Source organism: Salvelinus namaycush, chromosome 13, assembly GCF_016432855.1.
Source record: "Salvelinus namaycush isolate Seneca chromosome 13, SaNama_1.0, whole genome shotgun sequence".
In the NCBI taxonomy this organism is placed as follows: domain Eukaryota; kingdom Metazoa; phylum Chordata; class Actinopteri; order Salmoniformes; family Salmonidae; genus Salvelinus; species Salvelinus namaycush.
The window spans coordinates 7,895,582-7,914,646 of NC_052319.1; the positions used below are offsets into that span (position 1 = coordinate 7,895,582).

Below are 19,065 nucleotides of genomic sequence, written 5' to 3' on the forward strand. Positions count from 1 at the left end.
TTTCAAGCATATTGGTGGCTGCGTCATGTTATGGGTATGCTTGTAATCGTTAAGGACTGGGGAGTTTTTCAGGATGAAAAAGAACCGGAACGGAGTTAAAAGTCAAAATCCTAGATTCAATCCTGGTTCAGTCTACTTTCCCCCAGTCACTGGGAGATGAATTAACCTTTCAGGACAATAAACTAAAAGACAGTGAATGCTCCTGAGTGGCCGAGTTAAATTATTATGTTGTATGTTTTTTTAGGGGGTAGATCAGCTTTAATATTGTAGCTAGATTGTGGCTTCTATCAATGTAATTGTCTGCAGTATTTCCAATCCCCCAAATATATTTTCTTGTAAATATATATATTATTCAAATATATAATAAATATGTTTTTTATATCAATAAGTATATTTGAGTTTAATATTTGTTTTTATTTGTTGTAATATTTGTTCTGTCTTTTCTGGTGGATTAAACTGAAATTGTAACCAGCTTTCTATAACTTGTTTTAAAAATAGTTATATTTTGTATATTATTTAATTTTCAATTAACTGAAAGTGAGAGATTGTATTCTGAATGAAGGGAAAAGGGCCATTCTTGAACACTGGGTGAGCCATTCTTACTAATCTGCTAGAGAACCAGATTGGAGTTCACTTTTTGTATGACTGAAGCCTTTAGTGAGAGGTCCAGTGCTTTAATATTTAATAATTTCTGCCCTCCGAATTCATATTCATTATATGCATTGGCCCGTTTAATTTTGTCTGGCTTGCCGTTCCAAACAAAGTTCAATAAAACAAGTCATTCGGTATACGCAGGGCCATAAATAAATAGGTAAACTGTGATATGACTAAAGAATTAATCAGGGTGATTTTTCCACAAATAGAAAGGTGCTGTCCTTTCCATGGTAGCAAGATCTTATCTAATTTGTCTTTCCTTCTATAAAAATGTATTGTAGCGAGATAATTTGTCACGCCTAGTCCCGCTCCCTCTCTCCAGCGCTCGACATCGCTGGTCTACTAACTACCGGCACTGGCAACAATCGTTACGCACACCTGCTCCCCATCATTACGCACACCTGGTCATCATTATCTCCTTGATTACTCACCCTTTATTTAGCCCTCGGTAGAAAGCAGTCACTAGGTAGTACTGTTTGCGCTTACGCTTCTTATGTTTTGTTCATCTGCTTTGCGTCATTATTAAACTCACCTTCTGCAACTGCTTCCTGACTCCCTGCGTATTACAGTACGTTACATAATTTCTTATTTCTGTATATGAATACAGAGTATGTCTACTTCACCATTGGACCATTTTATTGGTAGACTATACGGTAATGTAAAAGTTGTATATTTTAGCGATCCAATATATAATATGTTTTTCATCCAGAGAGGTTAAAAAATGATCTAGATCCTCTATGAGGCTGTGGAGGGATCCAAATTGCGGATGCAAAAGAAAACATGAATCGACAGCGTACAATGACACCTTTGTTTTTTAAGCCCTGGATATTGTAGTTGGATCTGAATTGAATAGCTAACATTTCGATTGCCATAATACATATATATGCCATAGTGGATAACCTTGTTTACTCCTCTTGACAATTTAATACTTTCTGAGAAGTAGCCATTATTTACTATTTCTACACCTTTAAGAGATTCTCCACAATTAAAATAGTCCAGGCATTTGTATATAAATCCCAGTTGTACTTTATCAAAGGCCTTTTCAAAGTCTGCTATGACTGCCAGGCCTGGTTTCCCAGAATTGTCATAGTGTTCTATTGTTTCCAGTACTTGTCTTATATTATGTATCGTCCATGTAAAAAGGATGAATAATATTAGGATTAGGATGAATAATATCCAACAATACCTTTTTAATTCTATGAAGTGTTACAGATTTGACTCAAATCTACTTGAAAATCTATGACAAGACCTGAAAATGGTTGTCCTAGCAATGTTCAACAACCAATTTGACAGCGCTTAAAGAATTTTTAAAAGAATAATGGGCAAATGTTGCACGATCCAGTTGTGGAAAGCTCTTAGAGACTTACCCAGAAAGACTCACAGCTGTAATCGCTGCCAAAGGTGCTTCTACAAAGTATTGACTCAGGGGTGTGAATACGTATGTAAATTAGGTATTTCTGTATTTAATTTTCAATACATTAGCACAAATGTTTAAAAAATGTTTTGCAGATGGGTGAAAATTGTTTGTATTTGATCCATTTTGAATTCAGCCTATAACAACAAAATGTGGAATAATTCAAGGGGTATGAATACTTTCTGAAGGCACTGTAGGCCTTTTTCAATCATATTCAAATACATTTCATGTTCAATCAATTTTGTTATATTTTGCTACTTGTAGGCTACTCTATTTAATTTGTCTCAATATATTTAATGATGTGCAGCCTAACATGTGCGCAATGATGTGCCAAATTAGTGATTTAATGCATTTTTATTTCATTAGAATAGGCCGCCTCAATATTTGCAGCCGTATGTGGTAGTATCTCTCCAGGAGCTGATCCCTTGTCAGTACTGTGAAATATTTCTAATGTTCAGGAAAGATTTGAACAGAGAAAGCTGATCCGAGAGCAGCACTCCCTTTCCTTCAATCCTTTCAGTATCGACACATGTTCCAGCGACGCACTGACCGACCATTCTCTCTGCATGGTGTTTTGGGAAACGCGTGTTACATCTTTCGGCCGTCGTAGGAAATATGCAGCGTTAAAACACTCGTAAGCCTAAGTTCCATCGCTATCGGCAAACTGGGCCCAGAACAGAGAGCAGAGTCACACAGAGATTCCATAGAGGGAAAAATACATGCTTTCATGGGAATTCCACCGAGACAGTGGCAGTTAAATGGGCTTTTTTAGTGTGTTGGTGTGTTTGTTATTTTTTTAAACAAGGTATCACAAGGTGCGTTCTCTCACAGCTCTCTCTTCAATTACCACCTCGCCAGCACACCGTTAACACTTCCCAGAGGGGATCCTCCACACAGGGAGAGAAAGAGAAAATGGAAAGAGTGGGAAAAAAGAGCACGAGTAAAAAGGGAGCAAAACAAGTGCGTGCGTGTGCATATGTCTGTAAAAGTGTGTGTCAAAGAGAAACACAATGAGTGAGAATAAGACAGAGCTGACAACAAGTGACTAACATGTCAAGCGGTGAAGCAGTGCGCGCAGGGGGGGGGGGTGGCACATAGTACAATATGATGACTAATACAGACACATTTTAAATCACATTTCGGGGCCTACGTGCTGACTTTTACAAGACTGGAGGCAATTTACTATGGCACTTAAAAGGATACTTTGGGATTTTGGCGATGAAGCCCTTTACCATACTTCGTCCGTGTTGTGTTTCGGAGGACGCACGGCTCTCGACCTTCGCCTCTCCCGAGTCCGTACGGGAGTTGCAGCGGATGGGACAAGACTGTAACTACCAATTGAATACCACGAAATTGGGGAGAAAAGGGGGGGGGAGAAAGGATGTAATTCTGAGCCACTCACTCTCCTGGCAACGCTCCTTGTTCTTAAGCAGTAGGAGTTTCTGCTCCCTCTGATGCTTCTCTATCTCTTGCTCATGGCGGTGTCTCTCCATCTTCCTCTGGTGCTCCAGCAGCTCCTGCTGATGCTTCAGAGCCAGGAGGTCCTGCTGGTGCTGCAACACAACGTTACTACAAACTTTACTACGATGTTGATACAACTGTCTGCTGATGGCACTGCTACAGGGCATCTGGTACTGCATAGGAAATGGGGAGAGGGAGGAGAAGAGTGATTGGGTAGAGAGATGGAGAGGGACATGGGGGAGAAGAAGAGGGAGACGGAAGGGAGAGAGGGGGGAGACATGGTCACAGATTGTCTGATATCACCTCATCTAGATAAACAAAAAACACACGGTTCTAAGCACACACACACACACACACACACACACACACAGACACACTTCCTTTCAATGGCAAAAATCGAACACCACTGGCTGACATCAATATCACTAGATTTCAACAGCAAGTGCCCCCTACAGATTTCATATCAGCTTGGAAACACTCAAATTTCCCAAAATTGCATTCGGGTGAGAAGTTGTGAGTGGAGGGAATTGTTCATAAATATTTATTTGGGGGTGGGTAAACTTAGTTGTACCTGACCCTAACACTTTCTCACTAAATCATACTTAATAACAGAAGTCCACTGGCATGCTCTTATAATAAAAAGTATGTGCATCACAAGCAACACAGTTCTAGGGTGCAGAGATCCTGACATCTATAGCCACTTGCGGTGTAAGTTCAAATCCTCCATGGGGCTAACATTCATATTTCTTTTATGTGGACTCAAATTTATTGCAGTATTGTGTAAAAAAAGAATCCCCCTGAAAATGAAGATTAGGGACTCAATTCAATCCAACCCGCAATGCAGTATTTACGCAGTAGCTCTTTTTCCAATGGTCAAATTAACTCACAAAATGGTCTTAGGTAATGTATAAAGGCCACAACTACTACCAGGGTGACCCCTCTCACATGTCTGCTTTTACTTTTCAGAATTAGAAGTGTGTGGGCACGGGATGAATATTGTAAATAGAAGATGTGAAAGAAAAGATATCTGCCCCAGGTGGGATTAGAACTCACAACTATTGAACTATGAGCCAACTGTTAGCGGACTGCACAACCAATCGGTCATAGCGATTAGGGGAAACCACGAGTTGACATGACCACCATTGTCATCTACAGTACTAGTCAAAGGTTTGGACACTACTCAGTCAAGGGCTTTTATTTTTTGTATTTTTTACATTGTAGAATAATAATGAAGACATCAAAACTATGAAATAACACATATGGAATCATGTAGTAACCAAAAAAGTGTTTAACAAATCAAAATATATTTTATATTTGAGATTCTTCAAGTAGCCACCCTTTGCCTTGATGATAGCTTTGCACACTCTTGGCATTCTCTCAACCAGCTTCATGAGGTAGTCACCTGGAATGCATTTCAATTAACATTTCTTTCCTTCTTAATGCGTTTGAGACAATCAGTAGTGTTGTGACATGGTAGGGGTGGCAAACAGAAGATAGCCCTATTTGGTAAAAGACAAAGTCCATATAATGGCAAGAACAGCTCAAATAAGCAAAGACATTTCAAGAACTTTGAAAGTTTCTTCAAGTGCAGTCGCAAAAACCATCAAGCGCTATGATGAAACTGGCTCTCTTGAGGACCGCCACAGGAAAGGAAGACCCAGATTTACCTCTGCCGCAGAGGATAATTTCATTACGGTTACCAGCCTCAGAAATTGCAGCCCACATAAATGCTTCACAGAGTTCAAGTAAAAGACACATCTCAACATCAACTGTTCAGAGGAGACTGCGTGAATCAGGCCTTCATGGTTGAATTGCTGCAAAGAAATCACTCCTAAAGGACACCAATAACAAGAAGAAGAGACTCGCTTGGACCAAGAAACACGAGCAATGGACATTATATAAATAAATACATAATTCATGGCACACTTAACCAGCATGGCTACCACAGCATTCTGCAGCGATACGCCATCCCATCTGGTTTGCGCTTAGTGAGACTATCATTTGTTTTTCAACAGGTCAATGACACAAACACACCTCCAGGCTGTGTTAGGGCTATTTGACATAGAAGGAGAGTGATGGACTGCTGCATCAGACGATCTGGCCTCCACAATCACCCGACCTCAACCCAATTGAGATGGTTTTGGATGAGTTGGACAGCAGAGTGAAGGAAAAGCCGCCAACAAGTGCTCAGCATACGTGGGAACTCCTTCAAGACTGTTGGAAAAGCATTCCAGATGAAGCTAGTTGCGAGAATGCCTAGAGTGTGCAAAGCTGTCATCAAGCAAAGGGTGGCTACTTTGAAGAATCTAAAATAAAAATATATTTAGATTTGTTTAAAACTTTTTTGGTTACTACATGATTCCGTATGTGTTATTTCATAGTTTGATGTCTTCACTATTATTCTACAATGTAGAAAATAGTAAAAATACTGTATTTCTTGTTACGATGGATGTAGCTACGAATATAAAAACATAATCCTCATAGCCTACATGTTTATTTTCTTCGTAAAATTACATAGATGTGTATGAAACGGTAAGCAATTTGGTCATATGCGAAAATGTGCCTTACTGTCTTTTGAATTTTGTGTAAAGTCAATTGTCTAGTCAGAGAAGCATCATGGCACACTCCACTTACTAAGACCATTCCCAAATAAGGCGCGCTGTCACCTGCATTTATAGTAAGCCTTGAGGTGGTACCACCCAGCACATCTAGAAGGGAGTGTATTTCATACCGAACCCCTCCCTTCTGAAGGTGCCTCTACATCACAATTTCAAATCAAATCAAATTTTATTTGTCACATGCGCCAGGTGTAGACCTTACAGTGAAATGCTTACTTACAAGCCCTTAACCAACGATGCAGTTAAGAAAATACCTAAAAAAAAGAGTTTAAAAAAGTAAGAGATAAGAAAAACAAATAATTAAATAGCAGCAGTAAATAACAATAGCGGGGCTATATACATTGGGTACCGGTACAGAGTCAATGTGTCAATGTGCGGGGGCACCAGTGTCGAGGTATTTGAGATAATCATGTTCATGCAGGTAGGGTTGTTAAAGTGGCTATGCATAGACAATAACAGAGAGTAGCAGCAGCGTAGTGGGTGGGAGGGGGGTGCAAATAGTCTAGGGGGGGTGCAAATAGTCTAGGTTTGATTAGCTGTTCAGGAGTCTTATAGCTTGGGGGTAGAAGCTGTTTAGAAGACTCTTGGACCTAGACTTGGCGCTCCGGTACCGATTGCCGTGCGGTAGCAGAAAGAACAGTCTAGGACTAGAGTGGCTGGAGGCTTTGATGATTTTTAGGGCCTTTCTCTGACACCGCCCTTGTATAGAGATCCTGGATGGCTGGAAGCTTGGCCCCGGTGATGTACTGGGCCATACGCACTACCCTCTGTAGTGCCTTGCGGTCGGAGGCCGAGCAGTTACCATTCCAGGCAGTGATGCAACCTGTCAGGATGCTCTCGGTGGTGCAGCTGTAAAATCTTTTGAGGATCTGAGGACCCATGCCAAATCTTTTCAGTCTCCTGAGGGGGAATAGGTTTTGCCGTGCCCTCTTCACGACTGTCTTGGTGTGCTTTGACCATGTTCGTTTGTTGTTGATGTGGACGCCAAGGAACTTGAAGCTCTCAACCTGCTCCACAACAGCCCCGTCGATGAGAATGGGGCGTGCTCGGTCCTCTTTTTCCTATAGTCCACAATCATCTCCATTGTCTTGATCACGTTGAGGGAGAGGTTGTTGTCCTTGCACCACATGGTCAGGTCTCTGACCTCCTCCCTATAGGCTGTCTCATCATTGTCGGTGATGAGGCCTACCACTGTTGTGTCATCAGCAAACTTTATGATGGTGTTGGAGTCGTGCCTGGCCGTGCAGTCATGCGTGAACAGGGAGTACAGAAGGGGAATGAGCACGCACCCCTGAGGGGCCCCCGTGTTGAGGATCAGCGTGGCGGATGTGTTGTTACCTACCCTTACCACCTGGGGGCAGCCCGTCAGGAAGTCTAGGATCCAGTTGCAGAGGAAGCTGTTAGGTCCCAGGGTCCTTAGCTTAGTGATGAGCTTTGAGGGCACTATGGTGTTGAACGCTGAGCTGTAGTCAATGAATAGCATTCTCAAATAGGTGTTCCTTTTGTCCAGGTGGGAAAAGGCAGTGTGGAGTGCAATAGAGATTGCATCATCTGTGGATCTGTTGGTGCGGTATGCACATTAGGGTGGGTCTAAGGTTTCTGGGATAATGGTGTTGATGTGAGCCATGACCAGCCTTACAAAGCATTTCATGGCTACAGATGTGAGTGCTACGAGTCGGTAGTCATTTAGGCAGGTTACCTTAGTGTTCTTGGGCACAGGGACTATGGTGGTCTGCTTGAAACATGTTGGTATTACATACTCGGACAGGGAGAGGTTGAAAATGTCAGTGAAGACACTTGCCAGTTGGTCAGCGCATGCTAGGAGTACACGTCCTGATAATCCATCTGGCACAGCGGCCTTGTGAATGTTGACCTGTTTAAAGGTCTTACTCACATCGGCTGCGGAGAGCGTGATCACACAGTCATTCGAAACAGTTGGTTCTCTCATGCATGTTTCAGTGTTACTTGCTTCGAAGCGAGCATAGAAGTTATTTAGCTTGTCTGGTAGGCTTGTGTCACTGGGCAGCTCTTGGCTGTCCTTCCCTTTTGTAGTCAGCCCTGCCACATCCAACGAGCGTTGGAGCCGGTGTAGTACAATTTGATCTTAGTCCTGTATTAACACTTTGTCTTATAAGCTTCCGGGTTAGAGTCCCGCTCCTTGAAAGCGGCAGCTCTACCCTTTAGCTCAGTGCGAATGTTGCCTGTAATCCATGGCTTCTGGTTGGGGTATGTACGTACAGTCACTGTGGGGACAACGTCCTCGATTCACTTATTGATAAAGCCAGTGACTGATATGGTGTACTCATCAATGCCATCCGAAGAATCCCGGAACATATTCCAGTCTGTGCTAGCAAAACAGTCCTGTAGTTTAGCATCTGCTTCATCTGACCACTTTTTTTATAGACCGAGTCACTGGTGCTTCCTGCTTTAATTCAATGGTAGAGTTGAACCTATAGGGGCAAAAAGTGCTAGATTTACTACTAAAAGACTGAAATATATCACTTTTGCAACAAACTGTCAAAATGAAGACCAGAATTGACTTGTTTCACTATAATTCACTATAACTAAGAATTTTTTAATGGAAGTTACTCTTTAAGAAGTTGGCAAGAGTGAGACTAAATGCATAAATGACTGAATGACAAAAGCCTCACTATGGAGAGCGTTTACATAATTTCAACCAGTACAGGTGGGTGTTGACTGGAACAGGGCAAAATAGAATACAGTCAGCATGCTGTCAAGGCATAATGTAGAGCTAGTGATGTGTCAATCACTGTGCATCCCACTCTACCTGGTGCTGAAGCCCACTGGCTGCTGTGACTGGAGCTTTCAGACAGAGTTATTTTTAGCCTGGGCTGCCTCGCTCCCATTGCCTGATTGAGGCTGCGGCCCCGTGGCAACACCGTGGAGGCCTGTTTGCAAAGCGAGCAGTTTCTCTCACTGTCACACACACACGCATATGCGCTGGTACACACGCATACACAGTTTCCCAAGGACTGGGTTCCTATTAAGATCAGAAAAGCAGCCCAACGTAACCGGCAGATCCAGTTACATCACACACGCATGCGCTAGTGAAGCGCGGGTTGAGTCATAATCCGCAGTCTCCGCGGTTATATCCACAGGGCGGGTGGGTTTAGGGTCATGAAATATTGTGTGGATGAAGTGCGGGCGGGCAGGTGGAATAAAGAGAAAACAATGCATTAACAATCCATAAATATACTGTATAATTCTTGTGCAATTCATATCTATAGGCTAGATAGAGGTTTTTCTTTCATTATTTTTATCTGCCGTTTGACAGTGACAAGACAGGGACTTCAAATATGGCACGTCAAGGGAATTGTAGCCACTGTTCAGACGGGTTACAAGGAATAGTAACTGAAATCTGGACACTGACTGTAGGTTTATAACCTCTCACATAGCCTGATATAATATTAACTTTATATTCACTTTATCACTTGTAGTCGGGTGGTTGCGAATGGGTTAGTAGAAATTGTGGGCGGGTGTGGGTGAACAAACAGCTGCCCCACTTATCACTGGCATGCGCACGTACGGGCACACGAATGCACACACACGCACACACGTGTACAGGCGTGTCCTCTCCTACAGCCATCCCCTCTGTCCTTACCACATTCTGTTGAGCCAAGTCCCTGTTGCAATGAAAATCTTTCTGCAGACATCCACACAGCCCTCGAGCAAAGGGGAAGGAGGGATGGAGAGTTGGAGGGAGTGGGGGGTAAGATTGGGATGAGGGGTCGAATACGTTGCGTGGTGACGAGAGATCACGAAAAAGATGGAGAGGAGAGGACACACACACACCTTAACATGCTCCTGTAGCTGGGCCTCGTGCTGGCGTGAGAGCTGCTCATGTTGCCGCTGGAACTCAGCGATGAGCACCTGTCTCTGGAACTGCTGTTTGTGTTTGAGGGCCAGCAACTCCTGCTGCAGCTGCTGCTCCCGCTGACCTGGGACCTGTCCTTGGTGGCACTGATCGTCTGGTCGCGGTGCCAGGCCAAAGGGCTGGTCCAGGCGTAGGTCCATGGGAATGGCAGCCGGGGGCACCTGCAAGGGCAGTGCCACGCTCACGTCGACTGGGGAGAGAAAGAGAGAAAGCGGGGGTTACTGACATTTTCCATGGCTGTTGTTCCTTTATGACGTAGGATTCAATCAAAAACGAGAGGACACAGTAGCCTTTCCCAAGGCTCTTTCTCAGACACACAAACTTGCAGGTCCAATCGGAGCCCATTCATTGAATGACCCATAGAATATAATATCCCCCTGACCTCATTTAATAATGCTCAGCTTTGGCGAACGGCTAATGACTCTTCATTGTAGGTCTACACGGCACAGATGATACTAACGACGGCTGTTTTTACACACTATGGTGTTTGATGTAGAGTGTGGTGGTAGGAGTTGTACGACGATAGGCTGCAAACAAAAGGGAAAAAGTACTGACAGCTACTCCTATGTGCGTGAGGGTGTGTGTGTGTGTGTGTGTGTGTGTACGTGCCAGCGTTGCCACAATATGTGTGGACCGGTAACAGGGTGCAGTATGCCCACGTTTGAAAGGAGTGGTGTGTGTGTGTCTGTGTGCTTCTCTATGTGTGTGTATCTCAAAAAGGATCCCCACTGTATCAGCTCACAGCAGGGCACTAATCTCAAAGAGGAGAATTTCACAAGTTCAAAAGTAGAGTGCAGCACTACAATGACACTGGCCAGAAGAGAGAGTTTAGGTGGGGTTTAGGGCCAAACAAAGGAGGTCCTCCTCAAAATGTCACAGAGTTTATCAATACAGAGAAGAGAAAAGCCTGCCACTCTCATCATGGAATAGGGTGAAAATCATCTCTGTGACGCCATGGGTTTTGGGGGTGGAGGCTATGAGGGATATGGGCACAAAGGGGGCATTGAGAGGAAATGAGAGGAAGGAGGAGGAAATGGTCTTCTGGGCAGGACACAGCGCTGGAGTGAACAACTTCCAGTGTGGTTAGTTTTTGAATAAGTAGATAAGAGCTTTGTCAGCTGTGGCTTCATTGCTTGAATTGGAGACAAAGACCCTGTTACGTAACACATACGCCACATGACGTACACACATGCCAAACCCTGAACCAAAATTCTCAATGAATTTGTATACAAGTTAGTGGTAGATAGTTGTTGTACAACAGTTTTTATATGTTTTGGTGGTACAACAAGTTAAACCTAGTTTTGATGTTTTACAGCTTCAATTCAAACATACAGTAGCTTCATTCCTCTACAGCAAGTATTCCCCAGGAGTACGCTCAATGGCGTTGGGGGTACGCCAAATACATTAAAAAAAAAGTTTTTTAGTAGCCTCGTTCCACTGGCAAAAATAAAATTAAACCATCTAGTGTTCAGCGAAATAACAACACAAGGTCAAATACAGGTAGCCTAGTCAAATAATTAACATCCAATCACATGAACCACTCTCCGGTCACAACGTGTAGACTTGTTTACGTGCTGCTGTGCGGTTTGTTGCTAACCTTACTTTGCCACCTGCCAACTTTACGGTTTTTACTTTTTAATTACCGTTTAATATTTTTCTTTTTTCCCCCTCGCTCGACTTTTTTCATTCAACTTTTTCACCCCGGACGCTTTATCTGGACATGATTCGTCAGGAACTCCACCAGCCGAAGCTAAGTAGTAACATTAACATTATGCCTTCTAATTGCCGTCGCTGTACTCATAATATACAGGAGAACAATCGCCTTATGGCGAGGAAAGCCGTGCTGGAAGCCCAGCTTCAGACGCAATCGTTAGGCAAGGGTCATTTAAGTGTAGGAAAGGATGAAACCGCATCTGTGCCACCAATAAGTACAGATAGTAGTATAAATCCCTCGCACAGTCCCCGCAACCTGAAATGTTTGTCATGGCTTTTGGAAGGAAATGCTGTAGGAATGCTCAACCGGGGTCGCTCATTCAGCCGACAGAAACGTTCAACCGGTTCTCCCCATTAAGCAACTGGTCGGAGTCAGAGGCTGAGCCTTCTCTGGTCTCTCCTTCTCCCATTAGCTCTGACAAATTGAAAATCCTAGTCATTGGCGACTCCATTGCCCGTAGTATTAGACTTAAAACGAATCATCCAGCAATCATACACTGTTTACCAGGGGGCTGGGCTACTGACGTTAAGGCTAATCTGAAGATGGTGCTGGCTAAGGCTAAAACTGGCGAGCGTAGAGAATATAGGGATATTGTTATCCACGTCGGCACCAACGATGTTAGGATGAAACAGTCAGAGGTTACAAAGCGCAACATAGCTTCAGTGTGTAAAGATGAAAGATGTGTCGGCATCGAGTAATTGTCTCTGGCCCCCTCCCAGTTAGGGGGAGTGATGAGCAGTACAGCAGATTCTCACAACTCAATCGCTGGTTGAAAACTGTTTTCTGCCCTCCCCAAAAATTTGAATTTGTAGATTTCTGGGACTCACCCACAAACAGAACCAAGCCTGGCCTGCTGAGGACTGACGGACTCCATCCTAGCTGAAGGGGTGCTCTCATCTTACCTACGAACATAGACAGGGCACTAACTCCCCTAGCTCCACAATGAGATAGGGTGCAAGCCAGGCAGCAGGCTGTTAGCCAGCCTGCCAGCTTAGTGGAGTCTGCCACTAGCACAGTCAGTGTAGTCTGCTCAGCTATCCCCATTGAGACCGTGTCTGTGCCTCGATCTAGGTTGGGCAAAGCTAAACATGGCGGTGTTCGCTTTAACAATCTCACTGGAATAAAGACCTTCTCCATTCCTGTCATTATTGAAAGAGATTGTGATATCTCACATCTCAAAATAGAGCTACTTAATGTTAGATCCCTCACTTCCAAGGCAGTTATAGTCAATGAACTAATCACTGATCATAATCTTGACGTGATTGGCCTGACTGAAACATGGCTTAAGACTGATGAATTTACTGTATTAAATGAGGCCTCTCCTCCTGGTTACACTAGTGACCATATCCCCCGCACATCCTGCAAAGGCAGAGGTGTTGCTAACATTTACCATAGCAAAATTACATTTACAAAAAAAAATGACTGCGTTTCTTCTTTTGATCTTCTAGTCATGAAATCTATGCAGCCTACTCAATCACTTTTTATAGCTTCTGTTTACAGGCCTCCTGGGCAGTATACAGCGTCCCTCACTGAGTTCTCTGAATTCCTATCAGATCCTGTAGTCATGGCAGATAATATTCACATTTTTGGTGACTTTAAAATTCACATGAAAAAGTCCACAGACGCACTCCAAAAGGCTTTCGAAGCCATCATTTCGAAGCCATCATCCAACATGTCTCTGGACCTACTCACTGCCACAGTCATTCTCTGGACCTAGAGTTTTGTCCCGTGGAATAAATGTTGTGGATCTTAATGTTTTTTTCCTCATAATCCTGGACTATCGGACCACCATTTTATTATGTTTGCAATCACAACAAATAATCTGCTCAGACCCCAACCAAGGACCATCAACAGCCGTGCTATATCTCTGTATAGAAATTCTCGGACAACCCAAAAATTCCTAGATGCCCTTCCAGACTCCCTCTACCTACCCAAGGACGTCAGAGTACAAAAACCACCTAACTGAGGTACTCAATTTATTCTTGCGTATTACCCTAGATGCAGTCACACCTCTAAAAACAAAAAACATTTGTCATAAGAAACTAGCTCCCTGGTATACAGAAAATACCTGAGCCCTGTAGCAAGCTTCCAGAAAATTGGAACGGAAATGGCGCTACATCAAACTGGAAGTCTTCCGACTAGCTTGGAAAGACAATACCGTGCAGTATCGAAGAGCCCTCACTGCTGCTCGATCATCCTATTTTTCCAACTTAATTGAGGAAAATAAGAAGAATCCAACATTTATTTTTGATACCGTCGCAAAGCTAACTAAAAAGCAGCGTTCCCCAAGAGAGGATGGCTTTCACTTCAGCAGTGATAAATTCATGAACTTCTTTGACGAAAATTTCATGACCATTAGAAAGCAAATTACGGACTCCTCTTTAAATCTGCGTATTTCTCTAAAGCTCAGTTGTCCTGAGTCTGCACAACACTGCCAGGAACTAAGATCAAGGGAGACACTCAAGCGTTTTAATACTATATCTCTTGACACATTGATGAAAATAGTTATGGCCTCTAAAACTTCAAGCTGCACAATGGACCCTATTCCAACTAAACTACTGAAAGAGCTGTTTCCTGTGCTTGGCCCTCCTATGTTGAACATAATAAACGGCTCCCTATCCACCGGATGTGTATCAAACTCACTAAAACTGGCAGTAATAAAGCCTCTCTTGAAAAAGCCAAACCTTGACCCAGAAAATATAAAAAACTATCGGCCTATATTGAAAATCCTAAATTGAAAAATCAGTTGCAGAGCAACTCATTGCCTTCCTGAAGACAATGTATACCAAATGCTCCAGTCTGGTTTTCAGTCTGTCATTCAGAAACATAATGTTAACTTCTTTGGGCTGCAGGGGCAGTATTGAGTAACTTGGATGAAAGGTGCCCATTTCAAACGGCCTCGTACTCAATTCTTGCTCGTACAATATGCATATTATTATTACTATTGGATAGAAAACACTCTCAAGTTTCTAAAACCGTTTGAATTATATCTGTGAGTAAAACAGAACTCATTTTGCAGCAAACTTCCTGTCAGAAAGTGAAAAATCTCAAATCGAGGCTCTGTTCCAGGGCCTACCTAATCTTTTGCTTGAAATCTATTAGTATACATGCACTTCATACGCCTTGCACTAGATGTCAATAGGCTGTGAGAGGTGAAATGGGGTCTCTAGCTCTTTCTATGGTCAAAAGAGAGCGCTTGGAATGACAGGACCCCAATTTCCTTTGTTCAGGAAGACGCGGAAAGGACTTCTGGATTGGCTTCTGAAAAGCTGTTGTTATAGATGGCTAATAGCTCCGGGTTTGATTTTATTTGATAAATGTGACAATATCATCGTAAAGTATGTTTTTTCAATATAGTTTAATCAGATTATTGAAATTTTTTCGGGAGTTTTGGCGTGTTCCGTTCTCTGAGTTTGTTGACGATGGAGAGCTTTGCGCCACTTGGCAAGTTTTGCTTGCTAAATCGAGAGGGAAAAAGGCCGTTCTAAAACCAAACAACGATTGTTCTGGACGAAGGACCCCTTGTACAACATTCTGATGGAAGATCATCAAAAGTAGGACCCATTTATGATGTTATTTCATATATCTGTCAAACGTGTACTATTAGTTTGCGCCCAGATTTTGGGCGCTCTCTCGCCATAACGTAAGCTGCATGTCGTAATGAAGTTATTTTTAGAATTCTAACACGGCGATTGCATTAAGAACTAAGCTATCTTTAATTTGCTGTCCAACATGTATTTTTTAGTAAAGTCTATGAATAGTTATTTGATTAGAATAGGTGAGTGTCAGAAATATATCCGGACATTCTGGGAAAAAGATGCTAAGTTTTCCCAATGTATAACCACGGATTTCAGCTCTAAATATGCACATTTTCGAACAAACCATATATGTATTGTGTAATATGATCTTATAGGACTGTCATCTGATGAAGTTTGAGAAGGTTAGTGAAAAAATTAATATCTTTTGATGGTTTATTCGATATCGCTAACGTGCCTAACGAATCAATGCTGTTGTGTGGTTGGCTATTGTAGTAAGCTAATATAATGCTATATTGTGTTTTCGCTGTAAAACACTTAAAGAATCGGAAATATTGGCTGGATTCACAAGATGTTTGTCTTTAATTTGCTGTACACCATGTATTTTTCATAAATGTTTTATGATGAGTATTTAGGCATTTCAATTTGGTCTCTGTAATTGTTCTAGCTGCTTCGGTACTATTTCCGATTGTAGCTGCAATGCAAAACTATGATTTATACCTCAAATATGCACATTTTTCGAACAAAACATAGATTTATTGTATAACTTGTTATAAGATTGTCATCTGATGAAGTTGTTTCTTGGTTAGTTTGGTTGGTTCTTGGTTAGTTAGGTTGGTTTTGTGCTAGCTACCTGTGCTGTGAAAAATGTCTGTGCTTTTTTGTATTTGGTGGTGAGCTAACATAAATATACATGGTGTTTTCGCTGTAAAACATTTTAAAAATCGGACATGTTGGCTGGATTCACAAGATGTGTATCTTTCATTTGCTGTATTGGACTTGTTAATGTGTGAAAGTTAAATATTTCAAAAAAATATCTTTTGAATTTCGCGCCCTGCACTTGGACGGGCTGTTGTGATAAGTGTACCGACACCGGGCTGCAGCCATAACAGGTTAACTTTCACTGCTATGCGGACGACACACAGCTGTACATTTCGATGAAACATGGTGAAGCCACAAAATTGCCCTACCTGGAAGCATGTGTTTCAGACATAAGGAAGTGGATGGCGGCACATTTTCTCGGACAAAACAGAGATGCTAGTTCTAGGTCCCAAAAAACAAAGAGATCTTCTGTTGAATGTGACAATTAATCTTGATGGTTGTACAGTCGTATCAAATAAAACTGAAGGACCTTGGCGTTACTATGGATGCTGATCTCTCACAGGAATTTTTTGAGCGAGAATTAAGACGACTTTAAATTAGTAAGACATGTATAAAAGCAACAGACACCATTAATAAGAAGGGGCTGGAAGCGTCTTATATGGTGAGCTACCGAGTGGCTAGGACAGGCAAGCCCCATACTATTGCGGAGGACTTAATTCTTCCAGCTCCCGCTGATATGACTGGGACAATGCTGGGGGAAAAGGGCAAAAAAACTATACAGAGAATGCCTTCATCAAACAACACTAAATCACGACGCATCAGTGACATGGCAGGAGATGTTTTGAAATAATTACTGCTTTGCATACAAGCCAGTGAATTCTATGCATTACAGCTGGATGAGTCAGAAGACGTGGCCGGCCTGGCACAGCTCCTGGTATATGTCCGTTACGTTTATGGGGGGTCAATTAAGGAAGACATCCTCTTCCGCAAACCACTGGAAACCAGGACAACATGAGAGGATATTTTTAAAGTACTGGACAGCTTTGTGACATCAAATGGACTTTGGTGGTCAAGATGTGTTGGTATCTGTACAGATGGCGCAAAAGCCATGACAGGAAGACATAGTGGAGTGGTAATGCGCATGCAAGCAGTTGCTCCCGACGTCACTTGGGTACACTGCAGCATCCACTGAGAGGCTCTTGCTGCCAAGGGAATGCCTGACAGCTTGAAATACATTTTGGAGACTACAGTGAAAATGGTTAACTTTGTTAAAGCAAGGCCCCTGAACTCTCATGTATTTTCTGCACTATGCAATGATATGGGCAGTGACCACGTAACGCTTTTACAACATACAGAAGTGCACTGGTTATCAAGGGGCAAAGTACTGACACGTTTTTTGAATTGAGAGACGAGCTTAAAGTTCTTTACTGACCATAATTTTCACTTGTCTGACTTCTTGCATGATGACGAGTTTCTCACACGAATGGCCTATCTGGGTGATGTTTTTTCTCACCTGAATGATCTGAATCTAGGATTACAGGGTATGGTCTCTGCAACTATATTCAATGTGCGGGACAAAATTGAGGCTATGATTAAGAAGTTGGAGCTCTTCTCTGTCTGCATTAACAAGGACAACACACAGATCTTTCCATCATTGCATGATTGTTTGTGTGCAAATGAACTCAAGCTTACGGACAATGTCAAATGTTATATAGCGAAGCATCTGATTGAGTTGGGTGCGCAATTACGCAGGTACTTTCATGAAAAGGACGACTCAACCAACTGGATTCGTTATCCCTTTCATGCCCTGCCTCCAGTCCACTTACCGATATCTGAACAAGAGAGCCTCATCGAAATTGCAAGAAGCGTTTCTGTGAAAATGTAATTTAATCAGAAGCCACTGCCAGATTTCTGGATTGGGCTGTGCTCAGAGTATCATGCCTTGGCAAATCACCTTGTTAAGACACTGATGCCCTTTGCAACCACGTACCTATGTGAGAGTGGATTCTCGGCCCTCACTAGCATGAAAACTAAATACAGGCACAGACTGTGTGTGGAAAAAGACTGCAACTCTCCAGTACAACCCAACATTGCATAGTTATGTGCATCCTTTCAAGCACACCCTTATCATTAACCTGTGGTGAGTTATTCACCATTGTTGATGAACAAATAAGGTTTTATATGTAAGATAGCTAAGTAAAGAGCAAAATGATTGATTATTGTTATGTTATTATTTGTGCACTGGTCCTATAAGAGCTCTTTGTCACTTCCCACGAGCTGGGTTGTGACAAAATCACACTCATTCTTATGTTTAATAAATGTTATTGTATAGTGTGTGTGTGGCAGGCTTACAATGATTGCAAAAATCAACATTTGAGAGTGCGCTGACCCTGGTGCTAGAGGGAGTACGCAGCTGGAGGTTGGATGTTTGAAGGGGTACGGGACTATAAAAAGTTTAGGAACCACTGCTCTACAGAATGGCTCAAAGGGTCAATATGTGAGATGGACACAATCCACACTTGGGCTACACTCAGTGCTAAGAAAAATTTACTTGTTTTACAGTGACACTCCTAGCCTAAATGCATGTTGCCATCCGTCTTAGCCAGGACTCTCTTTTGGTGACATAAAGGATAAATAGAATTACAAAACAGCATTGGGTAAGAGCGAAAGGGTTATCACAGAATGGATTAATTCAACAGACAGAAACAGGGAGGAGCTTTGGGGCTTAGTAAAATAACAACACCAGACATTTGTTCAAAAACTCAGCAAAAAAAGAAACGTTCTCTCACTGTCAACTGCGTTTATTTTCAGCAAACTTAACATGTGTAAATATTTGTATGAATATAACAAGATGCAACAATTGAGACATAAACTGAACAAGTTCCACAGACATGTGACTAGCAGAAATTGAATAATGTGTCCCTGAACAAATGGGGGTCAAAATCAAAAGT

At 42.4% G+C, this 19,065-nt stretch overlaps 1 protein-coding gene across 1 annotated transcript in view; it reads right to left on the minus strand.

The window, feature by feature from the left end:
• The window catches only part of LOC120057743 (histone deacetylase 4-like), a 143,734-nt gene that overhangs the window by 86,069 nt on the left and 38,600 nt on the right, over nucleotides 1-19,065 (minus strand). Inside the window, exons 5-6 of the mRNA XM_039006222.1 lie at nucleotides 9,961-10,232; nucleotides 3,471-3,621 (exon numbers count right to left, since the gene is read on the minus strand). Of these exons, the coding sequence (XP_038862150.1) occupies nucleotides 3,471-3,621; nucleotides 9,961-10,232 (423 nt within the window). The remainder of the gene's footprint in view (nucleotides 1-3,470; nucleotides 3,622-9,960; nucleotides 10,233-19,065) is intronic.